Below are 24,068 nucleotides of genomic sequence, written 5' to 3'. Positions count from 1 at the left end.
CAGCTTCTGTATTTTGTACAGTACCTATCACATCGTTGTGAAGAGGACAGGCTTAACAAATGTTAAACTATAGCAGTAGGTTTAAACACATCCATAGCATACAGATACATATCTAGATAACAGTAGGAAAGAGCAAGAGTCCAGTAGTACCTTAAAGACTAACAAAATTTCTGGCAGGGTATGAGCTTTTGTGAGCTGTGGCTCAGGAAAGCTCATACCCTGCCAGAAATTTGGTTCGTCTTTAAGGTGCCACTGGACTCTTGCTCTTTTCTACTGCTAGTGACAAACTAACCGTGCTCCAATAATGGGCTTAGTCTGGAGTAACTCTCAATAATAGGGCTACGCATCGTGATATATCTAGATAACAGGTGCTGTTAGCCGAAGCATAGGATCCAGGTCGTCTGATGAAAGTGTGTGCGCGATCTGTAAACCTGAACGCCATTCCCGCTGCCATCGGCTTCTTCTGTGCTTTAGGAGCCGGGCTGTCCTTCAGACAGTGGCGAGTTTCCTGTCACCTGGGCGGCCCCGGGAGGCGACCCGAGCGGGGCAAGAGGGAGGCGCAGGCGCGGCGATCAGGTTGCAACAGGCACGGCCGAGGAGTCACTTACCCACCCGCCGGGTCGGCAGGCTCCTCCACGCCCCTCCGCCCATTGTCGGGGCCACCTCGGCAGTTTCCGCTCCCGCTTCGGCTCCTTTTTGTCCCCGCCCCGTGGGGAAACGCTCGGGAAGCTTCGGCGCGCCGCGGACTCTTCCGGGACCGCGGAGCGCAGCGCGGCGCCCACCGCTCACCTGCAGGAGCCGCGACCCCCGGCAGCCCGCGCCGCCGCCAGCGCTCGCTCGCTCGCTCGGCAGCACACGGGGCGCGGTAAGGAGCGCGGGGACCACCGGGGCGGCCCCACCGCCACCTCCTGCCCGGGGGCGTTTTAGCAACTGCGAAACTTCGGCCCGACCTGCCGGGAACCTGGGAAGGGAAGGGAAGGGAGGCGAGGCGGCTGGGGCTCGTCTGCAGCTCGCGAAGAGTCCAGCGGGACGAGAAGCGAGAGTGTGCCGGAGCGGGGAAAGGGGGGCGACGCAAGAGACGGGTCGGAGTGGAATCGGGTTTCTGCATGGGAGGTTTTTGCCTGGGATTCGCCGCTCTCTAGACGCACATTCCCCCCCCCCTAAATTCTCAGGACTCAACAATAAGCCCCCCCCCCTGCAGAGTTTTGAGGATTCGGATGGGAAAAAGGTCCCTCTAGAGAGCGGCAAATCCCAGGCAAAACCTCCTGTGCAGACATGACCCGGTGGTGGCAGTTTGGGAACGGGTCGGAGAAGAATAGTAAGTCGGCTTTTGGGAGGGGAAGGGTTAATCGCCCGAATCCGCGGATGTCGGTGGGAACGGGCTGGAGCGCCGAAGCGGGGTGGCAACGGATGCCGTCCCGAATTGCGTGTTGAGGGGAGATGGCGCGGCCGCTGGGAGGGCGACCCCGGGGTGTGTGTGTGGGAAGAGCAGCTCCCTGGAGACGGCGATGCCGCTTCACTCGCTCCCTTTTGTCTCCCGCAGGGCGTCCGGCGTCCCCCCCCCTCTCCCCCCGGTCCGCCAAACGAACGCGGCCGCCCGGCTCCTGAGGCCGGCCAGGCCGGGGGGGGCCCCCCCTTGGAGGCCGCGAAGCCCCGGGCCGCTCCCTTCGCCCGCCGGGGAGAACATGGCCACCGGGGGCTACCGGGCCGGCGGCGCCAACAACACCACCACCGACTTCCTGGAGGAGTGGAAAGCCAAGCGGGAGAAGATGCGGGCCAAGCAGGCGCCGCCGGGAGCGGGGGACTGCAAGGCTGCGGGGGGCGTCGCCGTCGTGACGGCCGCCCCCCCCGCCGCCGCCGCCGAGCTCCACAATAACGGCGGCGGCGTCGTCCCCCTGGCGGCCAGGTGCGGCCCCAAGGAGCCCCCGTCGCCGTCCCCGGCGGCGGGCAGCGCGGAGGCCTCGGCGGGGGGGCCTGCCGAGGAAGAGCCGGAGAAAGCGGCGGCCAAGGGCAAGGGCTCGTGGGGCCCCAGCGCCCGCAAGGGCAAAGGGCAGATCGAGAAGAGGAAGCTGAGGGAGAAGAGGCGCTCCACGGGGGTGGTCAACATCCCGGCCGCTGAGGTAAGGGCGAGGGGGGAGGGAGGGAGGCCGGCCGGCCCCTTCGGAGCTGGGGCCGCCGCTGCACCTGAAGGGCTGGGCGGTGGCTCCGCCCCCTCCGCCGGCGGCCGGCATTGGTCGCTTCGGCAGTTCAAATGTGCTGCTGCTTCTGCGGCCTTGCCGGCAGATTGGCAGGGGCTTCAGGTGTGCCGGCGAGCCACAGAACGGGTGGTTTCCTGAGGAGAAGAAACCTTCCAGGTAGACTTCCCTTTTGGAGGGGTCAGGAGCTGTTCATGGCAGCATGCATGTTCAATATTGCACAGGATATAGGGTCGTAGAGTTGGAAGGGACCACCAGGGTCATCTAGTCCAACCCCCTGCCCAATGCAGGAAACTAACAGCTACATCCCCCCCCACATCCCCAGTGACCCCAACCCTCCCCCTCACCACCACCATGCAGGATCTCACAATCAAAGCACTCCGGAGGGATGGCCATCCATTTCAGTAGTGCTGCATGTTCTGAAAGTTATTACAGTAATGTTTTCAAATATAGAAATAAAGGCTCGTGAATGTTGATCTTACATTTTCCACTTTATTTCTGCCTTCTGTGTCAGTGATTTCATCAAATCATTAAGAAAAGTTATTATGGCCCAAATAGTGAATAAAGGAAATTGAGGTATCAATTCAGGTGTGAATGTAATGTTGTTTTAAACTTAAATCAATTTCTTGCAATGGAAAAAATGCAGTGGTTTCAGAAAGGGAGAGAAGAATATTTTTGCTAGCCAACACAACTGTCTTCTGTGGTTTTCTGCTAGCATAAAAATCTGGCATTAATTTACAAATTGTCTTAAAGGAATTTAAAAGCATGATAATCATATTTATCTTTTTTCCAAATGTTAGAGGAGAAAGGTTTGGAGAAATTTAGTGCAGGACTTTTTCTTTCTCTCTTTTGGTCCCATTCAGCAAAACAGTAAATGCCACTACAGCCTAAGCATTTGTGACTTGTTCTGTATATAGGAATGCTCTAACAGATTCCTAAGTGTCTGAGAGGATTAAGTCCTGTTTTCACCTGAAGTAATCTAATCCTTCTTTTCATAACTGCATAATAATTACACAGCTGTTTTTCTGTAATGTAAGAATGTGCTCAGGTGAGGAATAGTAACAGGTGGGGGGAGCGCCTGCATTTGGGTCAGATGTTACTTTCCCTTCTAGATTTAGCAGATCTAGCCACAGTGATCCATGCTTTTCTAATCTCAAAACTAGATTACTGTAGTACAATCCATGTGGGGCTGCCCTTGATGGTGTCCTGGAAACTTCAACTGGCACTAAATGGGGTGGCACTCTTGTTAACAACACTAGACTGTTTAGATTATATTACAGTTGTACCACAACAGCTTCATTGGTAGCTTATTCGTTTCTGGATTCAATTCAAGGTGCTGTTTGTTACCTACAAAGCTATTCACAACTTGGCACCCAAATAGCTGACGTACAGCCTCTACTTTATTAGGCCTATCTCCCAGTTGAGATCCACTCTACAAGAACTGCTTGAAGTTCCAGCTTATCTCCAGCTTTGGTTTCATGGCAGGAAGTGCTGTGACTTAAAATGTTTGTTTGTTTGTTTGTTGTAATTTATGTTTCAACAAGGTTGTTAGCCACTTTGAGCAAGGAAGACTAGCCCAGTGTAAGAAACAAACCTGTTGCTGAACTTCTAAAGGCCTAATAGTGGTTATGTTGATCCTTTGGTGGGAGGGGGCTACTCTTAACCTTCCTGTTAAAAAAATGTGAGGGATGTACTTGTTCCACAGATCTCAGTTGCCTCTCTTTGATATGTACTTCACAGAATATCCTCTATGAATTGCTGTTTTTGTCATTGTGAAGGTTGTAAGTCATCTAGAATACAGATGCACTGGATGGTATTTTTCCTCTCTTTCACCTCAGGATCATGAATCAGCAGAACAAGGCAGTCTTCTCTTACCTTCAATTAGTAGGCTTCATTGGCCCCCTTTTCTCTACTTTGCTTGAAGAGGGATACCGTAGTTCTTGTTTTTTTGCTGTGTGTTAGCAGTTTTTGCAAAGATTACATCAGTTGTGCTCCTTGACTTAATATACCGGTAATTGCTCTTTCTATTTCATCACTTCATGTCAAAAAGTAATATAAATTACAGAGTTCTTAGCAGTTCATTTTTAGAAGGAATTTTCTGTTAGGAAGGAAAATTAACTTGAGGAACTATTAAACAATACAAATCTACATTTTTAAACTTTTTATTTAAAAGCACATGGTATAAAGCTAGGCATTGATGTATGTTTCTTATATTCAGTTTTAATGTAACTTAGCACATTGACATGAAAATATCCAGAGTTTCCAAAGGATTTTCTTAAGAAATCCTGCTCTACCACATTTAAGAAATCCTGCTCTACCACATTTAAGTTAATTCACTGTTTTTTTTTAAGCAATTGTTCCCATCATCTGTTGCACCCTGCTGTTTTGGAGAATATTTTTGTATTGGTAGGACTTTTCAGGTATCTAATAAAAATCAGAGCCCCGTGGCGCAGAGTGGTAAGCTGTACTACTGCAGTTCAAGCTCTGCTCACGACCTGAGTTTGATCTCGATGGAAGTCGGTTTCAGGTAGCCGGCTCAAGGTTGACTCAGCCTTCCATCCTTCCAAGGTCGGTAAAATGAGTACCCAGCTTGCTGGGGGTAAAGGGAAGATGACTGGGGAAAGCACTGGCAAACCACCCCGTAAACAAAGTCTGCCTAGGAAACGTCGGGATGTGACGTCACCCTGTGGGTCAGGAGTGACCCGGTGCTTGCACAGGGGACCTTTACCTTTAATAAAAATTTAGTCCTAGTACCAGTTTGCAAGCCATTCAAATTTTAATACAAGTGGATTCTTGGGAGCACCCTCCTCTAACAGATAAAATCAGCCTAATTACATGTAAAAAGGCAGTTCTTTGTAAAGATCCAAAAGAACATCGATACAAAAAACTTAATTCCCAGTTACAAAATCCAGAAAGTGGGCATTCTTGCCACTTTTATTTAACTGATTTTGTTAGTCAGTTGAGTTGGGATATCCTACATACTATTGAAGGAAATGTAAGCCATGAGATGGCCCGAAGGTCACAATCAGCATCTTCTTTTACAGTTGGGGGGGGGGGGGGTTTGTCTGTGGAATGGGTGGCAAGAGGATGCTATGATAGACAGCATTAATTCAGCATAACTGTGCCATGCTAGAACTCTGGGAAAAGGTTAGGTGATCTTGGGCTGTTATGGGGCTCACTTTTGTCTTGATGCCTGCACAGCACCATTGGAATGTAACCATAATGTATAGGTACTTGGTGATCAGTTTACTGGTGTCGCATTAGCATTTTCACCAGCGGACGATGCACTTGTGACCCTTTAGTGATCACATTCCATGATCTCCATACTCTAGCCCTCCATCAGTGAGTAGCATCTGGTGGTGCTTTTGTAATACCTTCAGCAGCACACAAAAAGGATTGGGCAGGATGAGATGGATGAGCACCATAGGGGCCCCAAAGGTACAAGCAGAACTGGTAATGAGTGCACTGTGAGTGGTGGAGTAACTACAGTCAACCACCTGGCCAGTGGATAAACACACATATCATTGTAAAACTCAGGTTGGATAGCTTCATTTTTATGGTCTTCCTTTGAAGACCAAATTACAAAGCAAAGAGTTCTTGCCTAGGATGTTGTACTAATTAAAGCACAATTAATCTGCGGGCGTGCACTCTTAAAGAAGTGCCTTGCATGGACCATACTTGGTCCAGTATTCTTTGGCTGCATTTTGCCTGATGGGATTATTGCAATCTAAGACTGGTTCCTACTCCACCAGTGGACCACACAGCCTAGCTACTGCTCACCATGCTATAAAGTATGAAATGGAGCTCTCTGCTTTACATCGAAATCACTCTTCTAGTTTCAAAGCAGTTCCACTTACACTTCCTCAATGAATCTTCTTGTTTGCCTTTTAGCTAGTCATAGTCAGATCTACCTATTGATCTGAAGGACCAGGCTGAACACTGCAGTTGGGGGTGGGGGAATGGAAAGTGTTTAATAGCAGCCTTCCTCAAGATTCTAGGTTCTTTACTTCCTGTTTTAAGATAGAAGGTCTTTCATATGCAAATTGGACTGTTAGTAAAGTGGGCAGTTAGCACCTCATCAGGTTTTCACATTGAAGGGGGGGGGAAGGAACCCATGCCCTTGGGGCAAGGAAAGATGTCGGAAATTGGTAGCTTTAGCTGTAGCCTGGCTTCTAGGCATTATCACAATTCTATCTGTGGTTCTTAGAGTAATACATTTGGAAGAGCCCAGCAGAGTGATGTAAAAACAACCCTAAATAGGACTAGGGGTATGCACCAAGTTTTTTTTTTGATATTTTTCAGATTCAAGTTTAATAGACCCAATTTTTTTCTGGAAAATCTGAAAAAAGCCACATCCCCATACCGATATGGTTGTTTTTTATAGATATCCATTTTTGGGGGGTCTATTAAACCCTATAGGAAATCTTTGTGGGGCTCTGGGGGGGTCCCAGTTTTTTAAGGCAGAGCCACCAAAATTTCAGCGTAGCTTCAGATGACTCTTCTTAGAAGAACCCCAAGCTTGGTAAAGATTGTATCAAGGGGTCCAATTTTATGGACCCCAAAAGAGGGTGCCCCATCCATTCTTCATTGTTTCCAATACAGAAAAATGGGGCTCCATAAAATTGGACTCCTTGACCCAATCATCACCAAACTTGGGGGTTCTTGTAAGGAGAGTCACTAGCAGCTACACTGCAAATTTGGTGCCTTGACCTCAAAAAACTGCAAAGATTTATGAATAGTTTGCTTATGCTGGGAAAATTCTCTCCGCGATTCTCAGCTCTGACATAGCTCAATGTTATGTCAATGAGGGATCTTTGAGGGGCTCCGAGGGCTGTTTTTGAAGATAGAAGCCCCAAATTTGCAGCATAGCTGCTGGTAAATCTCCTTACACAAATCCTTTAGTTTGATGAAATCAGGGGGTCCAATTTTATGGGCCCCCAAAGGAAGAAAAAGTGCAGGCCCATAAAATTGATCCCCTGACCCAATCTTCACCAAACTAGGGGATTTGTGTAAGCAGAGTCACCAGCAGCTATACTGCAAATTTGATACCTCTATCTTGAAAAACAGCCCCCCAGATCCCCTCAAAGACATAACATTGAGCTTTCCCAGTCAGAACTGGGAATCACAGAGAGAAAATTTTCCCAGCATAAGAAAACTATTGGGAAATCTTGGGGAGGGGGGTGTTGAGATGCAGGCGCCAAATTTGCAGCGTAGCTGCTGGTAACTCACCTTACAAGAACTCCCACGTTTGGGACAGGGGGTCCTGTTTTTTTCCTCCACTGGAAAAATGGAGAATAGATGGGGGCATTCTCTTTGAGGCCCCATAAAATTGGACCCCCTGATACAATCTTTACCAAAATTGGTGGTTCTTCTAAAAGAGTCACCTGAAGCCACTCTGAAAATTTGGTGCTTCTCCCTCAAAACACAGCCTTCCCAGAGCCCCACAAGGATTCACTTAGGGTAAAATGGACCTGAATTTTTTTCCAATTCCCCCCCCCAGATTTGCCTTTTTAGCTCTATTGAAATGGTGCCTTCTCCCCCCCCCAAGCTGAAAAAAGCTGAAATTGTTTTTCCCCTCTCTTTTTTGGTTCAGCATATCCAAATGCACACCCTGAGTAGGTCTACTCAGGTCTGTTCAATGGGACTTGCTCCCAGGAGTGAAGTTTGGTTTGCACTGATAGGCACTTTACTGGGGAAAAATTTGGGCTTTCTGGGGAAGGAATTGGGCTTCCTACGTGCTTTTTATATTAAAAAAAATACATTTGCTCTCAGATTACCTTTACTAATTATTCTTTAAATACTTTTTATTATCCAGCTTGTTAAAGAACATGGGCACATGATTGCAAAGTTTACACTACTTCTCATTTATTGCAATTAAATAATATTGAACTATATTCAGTTTTTTTAGGAGCAGCTTAGCAAAGTTAGCAAAGTTTCATTCTTCCAAGGTAAAGATAGATAACAGCCATATTAGTCTGCAGCAGCAAAATAAAATAGGAGTCCACTGGCAACTTTAGAGAGAAATATTTCAGCATAAGTTTTCATGAACCACAGTTTACTTCTTCAGATGTATGAAGTCTATGTCCATTAGCCTATGCACTTATATTAGCAATAAAAAGGGAGAAATGCCTCTCTTTGTAACAACTTCCCTTCTCCAGCAAGACATAAGATGTTGCTTGATAAATTGAAATGGTGTTCAGGTTTATCAAAACCCACTGGTGAAAAGACCTAAGGAAAGATAAGCTTATGAATTAGCAGCGGATTTCATTGGTTTAGTCTGAACCTAAAAGCAGTAGACAGAAAGTAAGGCAAATGTAACTATACTGGAATTGCTGAGATTTAAATGCCTTGGGTGTACCTAATTGCACTTTATTTTATGGTTTGAATTGACTGTAACTACTCATGGAGAAGATTTTGGCATTATAATGGGAAAGGTCACTAAAAAACTGTTCAATGTAGACGTGTTTATAAAATTAATGATGTGGGGAAGGGAAATGGTCCCTGCAAATTAGCTAAGAGCCTAGGGGTAATTTTAGACCCTGGATTTCTAAAGCAATTTGGACAAATTGTTAATGCCTTCTTTAATTTACAACTAGTGTGTAGGCTGTCACCGTTTGCGAGCTGTTCTAACCTAACTGATCTATAACTTCTAGATTAGACTACTGCAATGTGTTCTGTGTGGCAGTACACTGAAGGTGTCTCAGAAGTTTCAGCTAGTGATATTAGGAGAAAAAAATTCCACCCAATATATGCAAATATAGCCTGTTTATAGTTGTCTGTGCTGTTATGCTGCAAATCTATCATGCTAGGCCCAATGGGAGAAACGAAGCATGGTCAAACCCTGTACTTGTACATGGTCCGTTTGCCTTCTTTTTGTAATATTATTTAAATAATGTTTAAAAAAATTAGTTCTCAATTAAAATTTTCCTGAAAACCCACATTGCTGGTTTTATCTACAGCCCAACTCTGCCATCCATATTTTGTCTCATATTGGTTGGCATGTCTGCGTACAGCATATATGCATTAGCTATGGTGGTTGTTCATTTGTCTTAAGGTTTAATTCAGGGTGCTGATTTAACCTTTATACCTTCTCATGGCCTGGGATTCAGGTATCTGAAGGACCACCTCTTCAGATGTCAGCTGAAATTGCAACAGTAAACCCTATTAGTGGTTCTGTCAGTCTTCCAAGTTAGAACAATGATACCGAATTGTATTGTATGCAGAAAACACAGATTTTTAAACGACAAGAAAAAATGTCTGTCCCTCCAACATAGTAGAGTTCAAGATTTATCCTGTGAAATGCTAGACTGTAGGAAATGTAGATCAGCCTCAGATTAGGGGAGGGCAGATTTTCACAAGTGACTAGGAACATGCCTAAAATGGACCAGGTTTTGAATCCCCACTTTGCCGTGAAGCTATCTTGGTGACTTTTGGGCCTGTCTGGTCCTGTCACACTCTTTCAGTCTAGCCAACGTCTCAGAGTTGTGGTTAGAAGGTGATGTTATAAGCTGCTTTAGGGTTCCATTGGAGAGAAAAGTGGGGTATAAATGTCTAAATATGATAAAGTTCTTATACTATAGGAAGAAGGATTTCTTGTGGCTTGTATGCTGTGCTTACAGAATACAAGCTCTGTTTACAATGAATAATTAAACTCATAAAGTAATTTAAAAGTTAAATAGAGATGAGTTTTAGTTTTCCCAGTCAGCTAGAATTATGGGTTGTTTTATAGGTGAATATTTAGCTTATCTTGGTTGCACCTCTGTTCCATACAAAACATGATCATGATATAATCTGACAAGCTGTTGTTCATAAAATCACCTTCTTTTGCCCTTTTAATTTGACTGTACTTCTCACCGTGGTTTCTGTATATCAGGTGCTTAAACCCCTTTAAGGATGAATGCACTTACTATTGCTACTATTAATGAGATTTTAATTCTTCTGTTCCTCCAAGCAGGTCTATCTCATGTTATTTTCTTGTGGGTGTGAGACAATGATTAGCCCAAGATCAGCCAGTGAACTTCATAGCAGCGTAGGGTTTTGAACCTTGTTCATCTTCTGACATCGAACTGCTATGGTGCAGTTATACATGATGTATGTCTGAGACATGCATGGCTGTAGATGAAGTCCATGTTCAGAGTGCTATCAATTATGAAGTGACATTACAGGAAATTTTAATTCTGTGAGAAATTGCCATTGCACAGTGCCAATTTTTGAATCAGGGATGTAAATGTTCCACTTTCTTAGCTATAACCAGGGCTATGGATATTCTGCACCACCATTTCCCTTAAAGTTCTGTGTCAAAAACAATGGACCCTACAGAATATGCTAATTAGATAACTCTGCATATGTTTAAATGTTTCAAAATGGATTGTGCTATGGATGGGAAAGAACAGAGCCCAAGAAAGCTGGAAATCATACACTGCCATCTCTCTCATCAGAAAGCCCAATAGCTGTTGCCCACATATTTCCAAATGTGCTGTCAAAACTTAAGGTCGGTGTAATTTTATTAAATAAATGAAGGCTGGGAATCTCAGGGTATTGACATCTACGCCCAGTATTGCATTCCTTTCTGTAGTTGCAGTTCTGGAATCACTGAGTATAACAGCATGGTGAAATGGAGGGGTGAGAGTACAAGACAGTCCAATTTAAATCAGTTTGTTTTACTTAGCATCTCTTGCCTTTGCATGAATATGTGCGGTGGCAATGACATTAAACCTTATTGTGACTGGAAAGCCTGGGACTGTGCATGGAAGTGGTTTCTGAAGTACGCATTCTGGGTCTAGAAGCATTCTTGGAAGAACCCAGGGGATCACTTAATAGACTGCCTTATCTTTGTCATAAGCTCCTTCACTTATATTTTCTTTACTTGTTCTCCTCCTGTTTCTGATTGTCACATTAAGCCAGTGTCTTATATTGTTCTGATATAGGAATGGCAGTCTTGGATATTTCCCTTTCCCAAAATCTCCCTTAATATAATTTTAACATCTAGTTCATGTTTCTCTTTAAGATTTCTGAGAATGTAACTAAGCTCTGATTGTAAAAGTAAATGCACAGGAGAAAAAGGCATAGATTTGAGGAGAAATAACCAAAACCCTTCTTCCCTTTTTAAATTTGAAGGATGTATCAAACTGAAGAAATCACATCAAAATACTTTATTAGGGAATGGCACACATAAGCCCTTTTGAGAGCTCAATTTGAGGCATAATTAACCTTGCAGAGCCTCTTAAGAACATAAGAATTTTCTTGCTGGACCATTTTGTCCAGTATTCTCTTTTCAATCGAAGCAAGCCAGGAACCTCTGTGAAGCACTTGCCATATAAAGGTGCACATCCTCAATACCTGAAGACCTATTTAGGCATTACAGGTAACATGTAATTTCCATTAGTATTGAAGGGTTTAGACTTTCGCTGCAATTAATGGCACAGCTTTCCAGTGCAGTAGAAGTAAATAAGAGGCAAACACCAGTAAGGATGATTAAATAGGCTGCAATTTGATTTATTATCACGGCATACACATTTCAGCCTGGCATGCAGCAGCTTTCACCCTTCCTATTGAGGTGCTCAGAGTGAATGACATGGAAAAGCCAGTTGAAATGCTGTCCCCAGACTGTGCAACACATCCCTAAGCTATGTATACTTGACCTGTTCCCTATATAGGAAAAGCAGAAATGAAGTTGATTTTCCATTTGGGCTACTTGGAACTCTTTTGGCTGGTGCATTTGTAGTTTATGAAACTGGTGGTAATTTCTGCAGGAGTTTCCATAACATTGTGCACAGTTTTGCAATCTTATCCTGAAACCGGATGAACAACAACTGCCTCATTTTAGAATGGATAATGGATACTTGCAAATAAGCCAGTTTAGTTTTTGAGCTGCTTATACCACTCCCTCACAGGTGCAGCTGTAACATTCCCACAATCTACTAAATTAGTCACCTGATCAAACAAAAGGGATGATTAATCTGACAGAACTTTTTTCATGACAATTCAATTCTGGTTCCTACTAATCACTAGATTGTTTTCAAATTGCTTACAGCTTGACAGATTTATAAGCTAGTCAGGCCAGCAGTTTGCCACATGCTCTTTTCTTCCCCCTTTTGAAAACTGGGACAACATTTGCTCATCTTCAGTTTTTGTGACACTTCACTCATCCTCCAAGATTTCTTGTATATGATGGAGATTTTGAGAGTACCTAAGGATTTCCTTTAATGCTCTAGGATGCAATTCACCTGATCCTGAAAACTTCGAACTCATTTGACGTAACTTGGTATTCCTTGACTAGCTCTTAATCTTTAGTCATCATGGTTATCCTCCATCAGTTATGTATAATCCTCTTTTAAAGTGATCTATGCTAGTGGCCATTACTATATCCACTGGCATTGAATTACATAATTTAATTTTAATAATTGAACAAGTAATTCTTTAGTACATTGTGAATCCATCAACTTCACTGAGTACCCCAAGTTCTAGTAATAGGGGTGAAAGAAAGAAAAAAGTTTGTTTTATCCACTTTATCAATTTCATGTATCATTTTTATAAAGCTTTGCTATGTCTCTTAGTTTTTTTTCCTTAATGGGTAAGCTCAAGACTTTGCAACCTTTGCTCATAGGATAGGTGTTCTAACTACATTGTCATCTTGGTTTCTTTTTTCTGACTTTTAACAGTTCTTCTGCATCTTTTTTTGAGGTGCAGCAGCAAGAACTATATACTTATTAACCCAAATGAGGATGCAGTATAGATCTATAGAAGGGCATTAAGTTATCAGACATTTTCAATCCCTTGCCTAGGGTTGGATCCAACCAACGTTTCTACTGGGGGGAAAATAGATCAATTTGACCACCCCAACAGTTTACATTGCAAGTCATGAGACATGTGGAATGGGATCTATAATAAAGATTGGATGAGAGTGAAAAAGCTGACTGGATACAATCCCTAGTGCAGAGGTTGGCTTTTTACTGCTGCACACACTGAACTGACATCTTTATCAAGCTGTTCATGACAGCTCTCTCCCTCTAATACCACACCAAATTTCACGTGCCGTATTGTTGGCTGCCCAGATCAACAGCCTCTGCATCTGACAACAGATCTCAAGCTCCACTGAAAACGAAGTCCAAGGTCACTACCCCTCTAGGCAGCTCTGTGACAACTGTTTGAATTGGAAGTAATCTATGATACCCAGAAACGTTGTACACACACGTTCAAGCAGGACTTGAACACACCTATTCACTTAAAGAGAGAAGGACACCTTGACAATTGGGTAGTTTCCTACCCACAAACCCTGGAGGCAGGAAATATGTTGTTCCTTCTGTCTTCAGTGGGTAGGAAGTAGCAACCATCCTCAGTTCTGTTTCCTGCCTCCTTCTAAGAGAAGGGCAAGGAAAGAACTCCACACTTCTTCATTTGAGCTCTTATGGTGTTTTTTCCTTTGTGTGCTTTGACTAACTAGATCTGTCTACTCTTCTTCTCTGCTCTTGAGAGAAAGAGGCTGCTTCTGTTCTACTCCTTTCACTTTCTATTTGTCCAAGCCTTCTTCTCTTCAATGGCAATGGCCTTAGCGGTTTCCTCACCTGCTCCATCAGATGCTGCAGTGTCCTCTGAGGGAGAAACAGAAGTAACCTTCCTCCAGCAGTGAGGTACTAGGACCACGCACACCTGTGCCTCTTTCTGCTCTTCAGTAACAGCTACACAAGAGTGAACATTGAGCCTTGCAGGCTCTGAAACAGGTGATGGCAGTCATTTGCATTTTGGAGGGATTTCTGATTTAATGTGTGCCTGATATCTGCATATTATTTGTATATATTGTAAATAATTATATCTAATACTCAACATGACCCTAGATGTGGATAATTAAATCAGCAGATTAGGCCTATGAACAGACAAAGCATCTTTCTATAGATCTGGGACAATCCCCAGGTTTGCAGAAAAAATGAAAATGAAAGAAAAAGTTTAAGTTTTTTTTTTTTAATAAAGCCTCAAACCTTATCTCACTGGAGGCGGGGCTAGATTTCATGACACTTGTTTTTAGCTTGCCTGAGGATGGTTGCAAAGGTAATTTGAAGCATCTCCTGGAAAACCGATAAGATTTTGTTGTGAGTCCCCAGATGTATAGCTGTATTTGCTTTTTCTGGAGTGCTGTTTTTATGTTCTAATTTTTTTCTTGTTACTTAGGGGATAGTTCAAGATGATGTATTCTTAGTGGTCAGTAGTGGATTAAAAGTTAACCATTTTCCTAAGCAAGCTGTATAGTTAAATCATTTGTATTGAGCTGTTAGGCCTTCCATTGTGTTTAAGAGTTGAGGTACCAGAGGGTCATTATCAGTTGTAAATTACATGCTTTCTTCCCTTCTGTATTGATTAAAAACTAAATAAATATGGAAGATCTCATCATCCTCATGTGACCCAAATAGACATATACAGTAATTACAGCTATCTCAGAAAATACAGGGGACTGAGGCATCAATTCGACCTAGGAATAAGCTCCACTGAATAAAATAAGGCTTACTGTTGAGTAAACTTTTCATAGCATCGCCCTGTAATGATGCAATCTCATACAGCCCAAATCTGCTTATTTCAGTGTGCTTAGACGAGAGTAACGGCATAAGACTGTGCTGCAAATAATCCTGTTTTCTTAATACTGTAAATATTATTCATTAATGTTAAAGCTAAAATCAGTAATTACACAGCACAAAACATACCTATGTTTATCTTTTGCAGTTTAAGAGAACTAGTGACTCAGAATAGAAATTTAAAAAAAATTTTTTTGTATTGGTCCAGAAAGGGGGGGGGGGGTTGTAGTGAGATGGAAGCCACAAAAAGGAGTCTTACGTGTTTTCGTACTCAAAGCCCATGTGATGAAGACAGACCCAATTAAATATGAAATAGTAGGCAAGAGCTTAGTTTTAAAAGTGCTTAAGAGAAACAACACACACACACACTTCAGCAACTTACCTCAGATCAGGCACCTGCCCAAACTCCCTTTCCTTCCACTTAAGCACCAGTACTCTATGTTACATTTTTATTGTATGTGCATGCAGAGTGGCATAAGGGAAGTATTCTCAGCTGGGGGAGAAGTGCTCGGCAGAAGAATGAAGAAGCTATGGGAAGTTGTATGCAAGGATGAAGAGAGTTTGTCTCCTCCCATCATTGCAACATGAATAATCCTCACTCTGATTTTGACTTGGTGGGTTGTTAGAGCAGTCTTTATTTGCATTATTGTAGCATTTTTTTTCTATCTCAAGGGGCTTTTCAACATGGGGCTTTTCATCAGTTTTGGCCCCATACTGCTTCAGTTTATCCAGATTTCTGTGTGCATTTTTGTGCCTTTAATTCGCACATCATTTTTTTGCCCCCCCCAGTATTTTCTTTCTTTCTTTCTTTCTTTCTTTCTTTCTTTCTTTCTTTCTTTCTTTCTTTCTTTCTTTCTTTCTTTCTTTCTTTCTTTCTTTCTTTCTTTCTTTCTTTCTTTTTTAAATTTTTTAAAAAGAGTTTTATTGTTAGAAAGTGCAAAAAAAACCCCAGGAACATCAGAAATTAAGGATTAGGATTAGACTGGAGTGATTCTCCTGAGGATTGCACTGTTTGTCTTTAGCCCTTTCATTTGTGGAGATATAAGAGAAAAGGCATATCTCTGCAAGGGCAGAGGATAGAGACTTAACAAAAATGAAACTGGGATTTCAGAGAACCTGCTTAAACTATCATTGCAACACTACAGGGTTACATTGCTATTTAAAAAAACAAATAAGGGGGTGCTCTGATGCCAACAATGATAACACCAATGATGACAGCATCCTCCCTTGAAAATCCACATTATTTAACCCACCTGAGGAAGAAAATTAACTGACTCCACAGCTGTAATAAAAATGCACGGTGTGGGGACGACGACGACATGTGAAACATCCCAAGGTTAGAGGAAGCAAAACTGAATAACATCAGTTGGATTCTTGGTTTGCCTAGGGTCGAAATGAACGTCTGGTGCATTTATGTCATTTCCTGTTTGGTTGGTTTGGTGCATCGTTCTGCATCTTACTGTTCTGCCTTTTTCTCATAGAGATATTAAAGCGAAGACAAGTCCTCTTTTCTTTCCCTTTTAAAGTTGGAAAATGATGCTGCTTCTAATGCAGAAGCATTTTTTACACAAACTCACAGAGTTTGGAAAGAGAACAGAATGATTTATAACCAAGACAAAGAATTCCCCCCCCAAGTTGACCATTACTTTTTCTCTAGCATGATTTATTTAAATAGCAGTTTGCTAAAACCTGTATTTTAAAGTAAACTCGAAATTCAGATTGTAGCAGTGAAGTGCCTTTCTTTTTAGACATATTTATCTTTCAAGCATGAAGCTAAATAGTGCTTTAAAGGACTACTTAGAACTTATTATTTCAGTTAGGACTGTTTATTTAAACAAAAGCATACTCTAGCTGTAGTCACTTGTAAAGAATGCAAAAAGCAAATTACTTAGTCTGGTGACTTTTTACACAGACTCAGTTTAATGATGTTTTATGGCCAGTGTGTTCAACTTTGTGGAACACTGTTTTATTTCCTAGCTTTAACATATTTGTTAACAGTTGAAGAATTAGTCAATCATAACATCTTTTATGTTAAATTGAAATGTGCAGATGAAATATAGGCATATTTCATATCCCCCAGTAGGTTTTATTGTATGAATGATTATAGTGACCACTATAATGGAGGTCCAGAATGTCACCTGAAGATTTTTGGATCATCAGGTACCATGCTGATGATATGGCTTTTCTTTCTCAAACATTGTACTGTATGAAATATATGTTAAGAGTTTTCCCATCATGCAATATGATAGCATAAGACAAAACAACTAAATTTAGAATTCAAGATGTCATTGAGCAATGGTGGAGAAGGTTTTTCTCATTGGCTTAATTTTTTTTAAAAAGGTGTTTACTGTTGTAAACCTTTCTGAACCTGATATTAATAAACCCTATCAATCTTGAGTCTTATCTACATAAATGCTGTTAAAAATATTGTAAGGTATTTTACAGGTTTGTTTTCTTCCCACAAGAATGGCTCTCCCAACTGTACCCAGTATTCAAAGGCAATGCTATGGTAGCATATTAAGATTCATTTAAACTGCAGACCTGCAGCTGCCAAGTATAACCACTTTTAGTGTTAACCATTACAAAGCATCAACAATCTAACCTTCTAAATTTAGTATCAGTTCTCATATAAATATGAACTTTTTCTTGGAGAAGCTCTTTGAGGTGCACGTATCCTTAATGCACCTAGCAGGTATCTGGCTACTTGTTAAGTAATAAAAGAATTTCAATCCAATAAAAGATACTCCACCAACTGCTTGTCAGAGAAGCTCTGAGCACTAGACAACAGAGGTCTGATAAAAACATCCCTCAGCCTCAAGTAAAACTTACAGTGCAATAACACATGAATTAAGTGTTCAAGTACCCCAACTGTACATGGACAACACCTATTGCAGAAAGGAGTTTTCTTATATCTACCATATAAAATGGCTGATGGAAGACTATTAAGCTGGGCAAGCCTACATTCTCTGAAGACATCATGTGATTCCAAGTGAAATAAGGAATTAGGGGATGGAAGAAGGACCCAATTTGGGAAATTATCTACTGTTCTTAAAATTAGCACAAGATTGTTTATAAAAAGGTTGAAAAAAGGGGGCCAATACACATCCCTGTTTCACACCTCGATTTGTAGTGATCCCTCTTGTTACTTCACCTTGAGGGCTGTATCAAACTTGGCAGCTGGTCGAGAAATGCAACTTCTGGATAAGAAAAAGCAGTCTCTTATCAATTGAGGTCTTATCCAGTTTCTCCCACAGACGTTTTCTTGGAACAGAGTTGAAAGCACCTTTCAAGTCCAGGAAAGCTGCAAAGAGTTTCTTCCCCCTGGGACCACCATATTTCTCGGCCAGATGGGCTAGGGTAACACAGGGATCTGAGCACAAAACCCAACCTGTTCCTTGCCCAGAATTTTATATTTTATTTACTCCCCGCAATGGGGACACAAAATGGCATACAACATTCTTCCCTTCTCCATTTTATCCTCCCAACAATCCTTTGGGGTAGGTTGAGGCTGAGAGCGTGTGACTGTCCCAAGGTTACCTAACAAGCTTCCATGGCAGAATTAAAAAGGTAAAGGTCCCCTGTGCAAGCACCGGGTCATTCCTGACCCATGGGGTGACGTCACATCCCGACGTTTCCAAGGCAGACTTTGTTTGCGGGGTGGTTTGCCAGTGTCTTCCCCAGTCATCTTCCCTTTACCCCCAGCAAGCTGGGTACTCATTTCACCGACCTCGGAAGGATGGAAGGCTGAGTCAACCTTGAGCCGGCTACCTGAAACCAACTTCCTTTGGGATCGAACTCAGGTCGTGAGCAGAGCTTTTGACTGCAGTGCTGCAGCTTAACACTCTGCGCCACGGGGCTCATGGCAGAATTAGTTTCCCAAATTCTAGTCTGAAACCCTAACCCTGCACCACCCTGGCTCTAAAATTCAGTTTTGGAACTTGAGAACTTCTAAAATGCGTAATGGTGATTTTTTTTATTTTTATTTTTTTTTTGACATTTTCAGGCCAATTTGGCTTCACTACCGTTAAAAGAAATGTGGGATACAATCCCTTCTCCCCCTCACTTACTGGCCAGACAGGCTGGTGCGGAACTCCATGTGGGTCTCAGAGGTGGCAGGTGGCACAGAACTGAATGCTGGGCTTGGCCAAGCCCAGCATTCAGTTGTGCGTTGCGTCCCACCTACGAGACTCGTGTGGAGTTTGAAGGCAGCATGGAATTTTTCGGGTTTGGTTTAACAGACCTGAAAATTTTCGGGAAGGCCACCTTCCCCCATACTAGTATGGGGATTTGGCTTTTTTCAGTTTTTTCAAAAATGTTAGTGTGTGTTAAACCTGAACCCAAAAAATACTGGGGGGGGATTGGTGCATACCCCTTGTTGGCATTGCTACTGGAGTTATAATTCAGTCCACTTTCTTAAAAATACACAATGTGAGATCAAGTATCTTCTGTTTGAGAGAAGAATTACCTGTCATAACTTTGCTGGTGCACCAAACACCATAGAATTTTAGAAGCTAAAGCTCCTTGATGGCGGCTAAACATTAAAGATATTCTACAGTTTTTTAAAAATTATGTCAATTTTCAGTTTAGGCTCTACATATGCCCATACTGTCTTTTGTGTTTCATCTCCAATCCTCTTCCCCTGCTGGAGGAGGTGACCACTTAGCTGTGTATGGATTCCCTTCTTTTCCCTACGTGGTTTTATTTCTTATTAGTTAGGGTGGTAGTGGGGAATGACAAAGATGCAAAATAAAAGGACAAGAAGGAAGATAAGCATTTAGGACAAGTACGTGGATTGTTATTAAATGGCACAAAGTTAGTCAAGAGCAAATCCCACATTTGAGTAAACAAATAGAATTGAAATTTGCCAGGCAGGAACTGTCTCTGTTTAAAATGTAAATTTAGGTGATTTGATTAATTCATTCAGAGCAGAGCAAACTTTTCTCTGATAAACTGAGGAGTTACTTTGTGCATGTTTAACCAAGAATTATGGAAGCAGATTCTATTGCTTTGTAAGAAGTTAGATGCAACAATGAACATTTAGGATTTACAAGTGTATCTTATTAAACATTGCTGTAAGTCTGATTACAGCTTTAAAGTTGTCCACAGCCAGTGGTAGAGGATTGTGCTGAAAGTTGAGTATACACGCATTTGTAAGAGTCTCAAGTCTTCTTTTACTTTCATTCTCCAACAGCAGTTTTTACATATTGACATCTTAAAGGTAAAGGTAGTCCCCTGTGCAAGCACTGGGTCATTCCTGACCCATGGGGTGAAATCACATCCCGATGTTTACTAGGCAGACTATGTTTACAGAGTGGTTTGCCAGTGCCTTCCCCAGTCGTCTTCCGTTTACCCCCAGCAAGCTGGATCCTCATTTTACCGACCTCAGAAGGATGGAAGGCTGAGTCAACCTTGAGTCGGCTACCTGAAACCAGCTTCCGTCGGGATCAAACTCAAGTCTTGAGCAGAACTTTTGACTGCAGTACTGCAGCTTACCAAGACTTTGGCTAAGGCAGCTAGGCCTTTTTATTATTTGGGGGATATATAGGCTTATCCCATTCCATGGAATGGGAATGTCAGTGGTTTACCTGTTAAGGCAAGTTAATGGTACGACTGTCCTTATAACTTCTCCTACTGCTATGCTGGGACTGTTTTGATTGCTAGTAGACGGGAGCTGCCTCCCTTTCTCTGAATTCATATAGATGGTGCCCATCCACACATTCTAGCATTTCAAAGGCAACATGGCATCAAAGCCTAATTCTGAATCTTAATTGATATTGATTCAAAAATTCAAACTCAACTTGATTTATACACTGGGCTGCTGATCTTCCGGCTATTGTAGATAGATTTATAAATTTTAACTATTGAGGCTAAAATTTGAATGAGCTTGGGCGGGGAGAGAGTATTAGCTTTGTTTGCATGGCACAAGCGGCACAGAGGCCGGTGTAAGGGTCACGGCCAGTTTGCACAACGCAGGAGGCAAGAGGCACAGAGGCCGGCATAGGGGTCACGCTGCCTCCAAAAGAGTCTAACACCCCCCCCCCCCAGAATGCACTGTTAGTGAATCAGAATGTATTAATAATAAATGTGGCCATTGAGCATTTTTAACATATTCCAAAATGCGCATTTCATAGTGCTTACAATTTATACAGCAGTTGAGAGTGTTCAATTTCAGGAATCTTTAAAACAACTCTGTCTTGGTGTAAGCATTTTCAGTATGTTAAACATAAAATTGAGCTGTCATTGTTAGCATTTAAGAATTTTTTTAATCCAAGGCTTTCAGTTTATACCAGCATTGTTAAGTGCATATAGGGCACTAGTTTTACCTTGCATGCTATATGGCATTCAAATCTGGTCTTCAGGTCCAGTAGAATTACTTGTCAAGCTTCAGATTTCTCCCCCCCCCCTGAAATTCTTACCGTACCTCTGTGTATAGCATCTTGTGTGCTTGGAACTGGGTCTTCCAAAAATTTCTACATTGATTTGGAAAGCCACAATCAATTTTAAATATAGGCTGCTTAATACTGAGACCCTTCCAACTCTTACTCAATTGGCTGCTTGAGAGCACTGCTGGTCCTGGTGAAATAAAACCATAGATTTCAAAATTGCACAACTGGCTCCTTTGAGGTCTTTGACCTCTTTGGTGGAGGAGGAAAGAGTGTTAATTATTAAGAAGCTTTAAAAACAAGACTGGAACCTATTACTTCAAGATGCCAGATGGAAATGTTCCCCACTCCATCTGGGAATCAAATACTTAGCAGAATTTGAATACCTATCCTGTCTTTGTACGCTGATGATTCTTAAATTAAGACAACCATATATGCTTGCATTCTGTAATGCACTACCCACAGCACAGATAAAGGGGTGTTTTGCTGGGATTCCTTCAGAACAATGTTTTTGTGATTGTTCCTGATCAATGCTTGATTTGTTAGTGCATGTTTTCTTATATTGTTCCAAACAAACTGTTGCCAGGGAGAAATTTATTGCGAAATGTTTTCAGAATATTGAGTCACTCCTGATGTAGCTAGATTCTTCTTTGCTGTTGTTTTTAATTCTTAAATGTTTTTCTTGGTGTATGGCTCATGGGGTGTTAAACCTGAATAAAGTGAAAACAACTCTGTAAGATAAGGGAATATTGGTTCTTGTAGGTTATCCGGGCTGTGTAACCGTGGTCTTGGAATTTTCTTTCCTGACGTTTCGCCAGCAACTGTGGCAGGCATCTTCAGAGTAGTAACACTGAAGGACAGTGTCTCTCAGTGTCAAGGGTGTAGGAAGAGTAATATATAGTCAGAAAGGGGTTGGGTTTGAGCTGAGTATTGTCCTGCAAAAGTATTGTCCTGTAAGTATCAAGATAATGTGCTAATGAGGGTATGGTATGTACATACCATTAGCACATTATCTTGATACTTACAGGACAATACTTTTGCAGGACAATACTCAGCTCAAACCCAACCCCTTTCTGACTATATATTACTCTTTCTACACCCTTGACACTGAGAGACACTGTCCTTCAGTGTTACTACTCTGAAGATGCCTGCCACAGTTGCTGGCGAAACGTCAGGAAAGAAAATTCCAAGACCACGGTTACACAGCCCGGATAACCTACAAGAACCAATGAACTCTGACCGTGAAAGCCTTCGACAATATAAGGGAATATTATTTCCTCCTCAACCTGAGAAAGAATGGCTTGCCTTAAGGCCATCAATCAGTTTGTGGCTGAGATGATATTCATATTGCGAACCTCCTGGATCACAGCTTGTACTTCTAACTTCTTTGGTTGGCACTAATTGGGCTACCCTGCTTAAAGGACCCATAAATCTAGTGTAAATAAAACATTGGTCAAATTCTTGACCATGGTCAGGAAATCAGAAAAGGCAAAATGATACCAGTCCAGTTGTTTATATACAAGTCATACTGTAGTGTAGTTCAAGTTGATAGACCAAAGAACTAACATTAAAACAGCTGCCATTACTGTAGCCACAGGGTGATCAAAAGTTATAGTGAGACTTAATGCCCTTTTTGATCTACAAAAACATTTTGTATGTTGCTTTTGTCATGTATTCTGAATCCGAGTAATCCATGCAATAGTTTTGTATAGCTAGTCATAGCCTTGGTGTAGTAGTTGGTTTTGTAAAACCAACTGCTGTTAGTAGTTTCAGTAATGGCTGCTGTATTCTTTATATAAAACCGTTACCAGTTTCATATGTCACCACAAGGTATTCTACGGAAAGACCAAAAATGGTCTCCAGAATGGTAGGTAATGTGTGTGTGAAGTGCCGTCAAGTCGCTTCCGACTCATGGCGACCCTATGAATGAAAGTCCTCCAAAATGTCCTATCTTTGACAGCCTTGCTCAGATCTTGCCAATTGAAGGCTGTGGCTTCCTTTATTGAGTCAATCCATCTCTTGTTGTGTGTTCCTCTTTTCGTGCTGCCCTCAACTTTTCCTAGCATGACTGTCTTTTCCAGTGACTCTTGTCGTCTCATGACGTGACCAAAATACGATAGACAGGTAATATTACTCATCAGATATCCCAACCCCACCCACCACCACAAAGGGTGCATGGTTTCGTCAGTCAGAAGGGAACCCACTTTATTGTTATGTGCATATGTTTAAAGGGCCAGCCCCATAAAAAGCATAAGACGGTTGCTGGGGGACCAAAGCATCATCAGAGTTTACAGAGATTGCTGACAAGTTTTTGGAGTGGATATTCTAGTATGAAAACAACTTAAACAGTCAGCTAAGACTTGACCAGCCTTAACCCAAATCAGTAGAAGGCAGTAGAAGGTTCAGGTAAGCAGAATGTAATTTTCGTTGAAATGTATACAAGCTACTGCAATAAATGATTGGCCTCTGTCTTGGATTTTTTTTAAAATCACAGAGTTCTTATGCATATGTGTCACAGTCACGCCAGTGATTCTGGTTTTTCTCATCTTGTTCTCTTGCTTTGAGCCATCAAGAAGACTTGTCTTACCACACTCCTTTTTAAGAACATAAGAGCAGCCCTGCTGGATTATACTAGTTGTCCATCTAGTGCAGTAACCTCTTTCACATTGCAGCCCAAGCAGTTAGCCAGAACGGCCAACAGCAGGACTTTCCCTTGAAGTTGCTGCCCAGCACTGGTATTCAGAGATTTTCTGCCTCTTAATATGGAGATTCCCTTTAATCATTCTGGCAAGTATCCATCTGTAGACCTATCCTTCATGAATTTGTCTAAGCCCCTTCTAAAGTCATTTATGCTCACAGCCATCAGTATGTCTACTGGTAGCGAATTCCACAATTTAATTACTCATTGACTGAAGAAGTATTTCCGT

The 24,068-nt window shown here is 42.2% G+C and overlaps 1 protein-coding gene across 1 annotated transcript in view; it reads left to right on the top strand.

Moving 5' to 3' along the window:
* The first annotated feature begins 1,685 nt into the window (after window positions 1-1,685).
* The window catches only part of PAWR (pro-apoptotic WT1 regulator), an 87,640-nt gene continuing 65,257 nt past the window's right edge, over window positions 1,686-24,068 (top strand). The window contains exon 1 of the mRNA XM_056847031.1: window positions 1,686-2,120. Within this exon, the coding sequence (XP_056703009.1) occupies window positions 1,686-2,120 (435 nt within the window). The remainder of the gene's footprint in view (window positions 2,121-24,068) is intronic.

The sequence above is a fragment of the Euleptes europaea genome, chromosome 3, assembly GCF_029931775.1.
Source record: "Euleptes europaea isolate rEulEur1 chromosome 3, rEulEur1.hap1, whole genome shotgun sequence".
Classification (NCBI taxonomy): domain Eukaryota; kingdom Metazoa; phylum Chordata; class Lepidosauria; order Squamata; family Sphaerodactylidae; genus Euleptes; species Euleptes europaea.
This window is presented reverse-complemented; position numbering and strand designations above follow the sequence as displayed.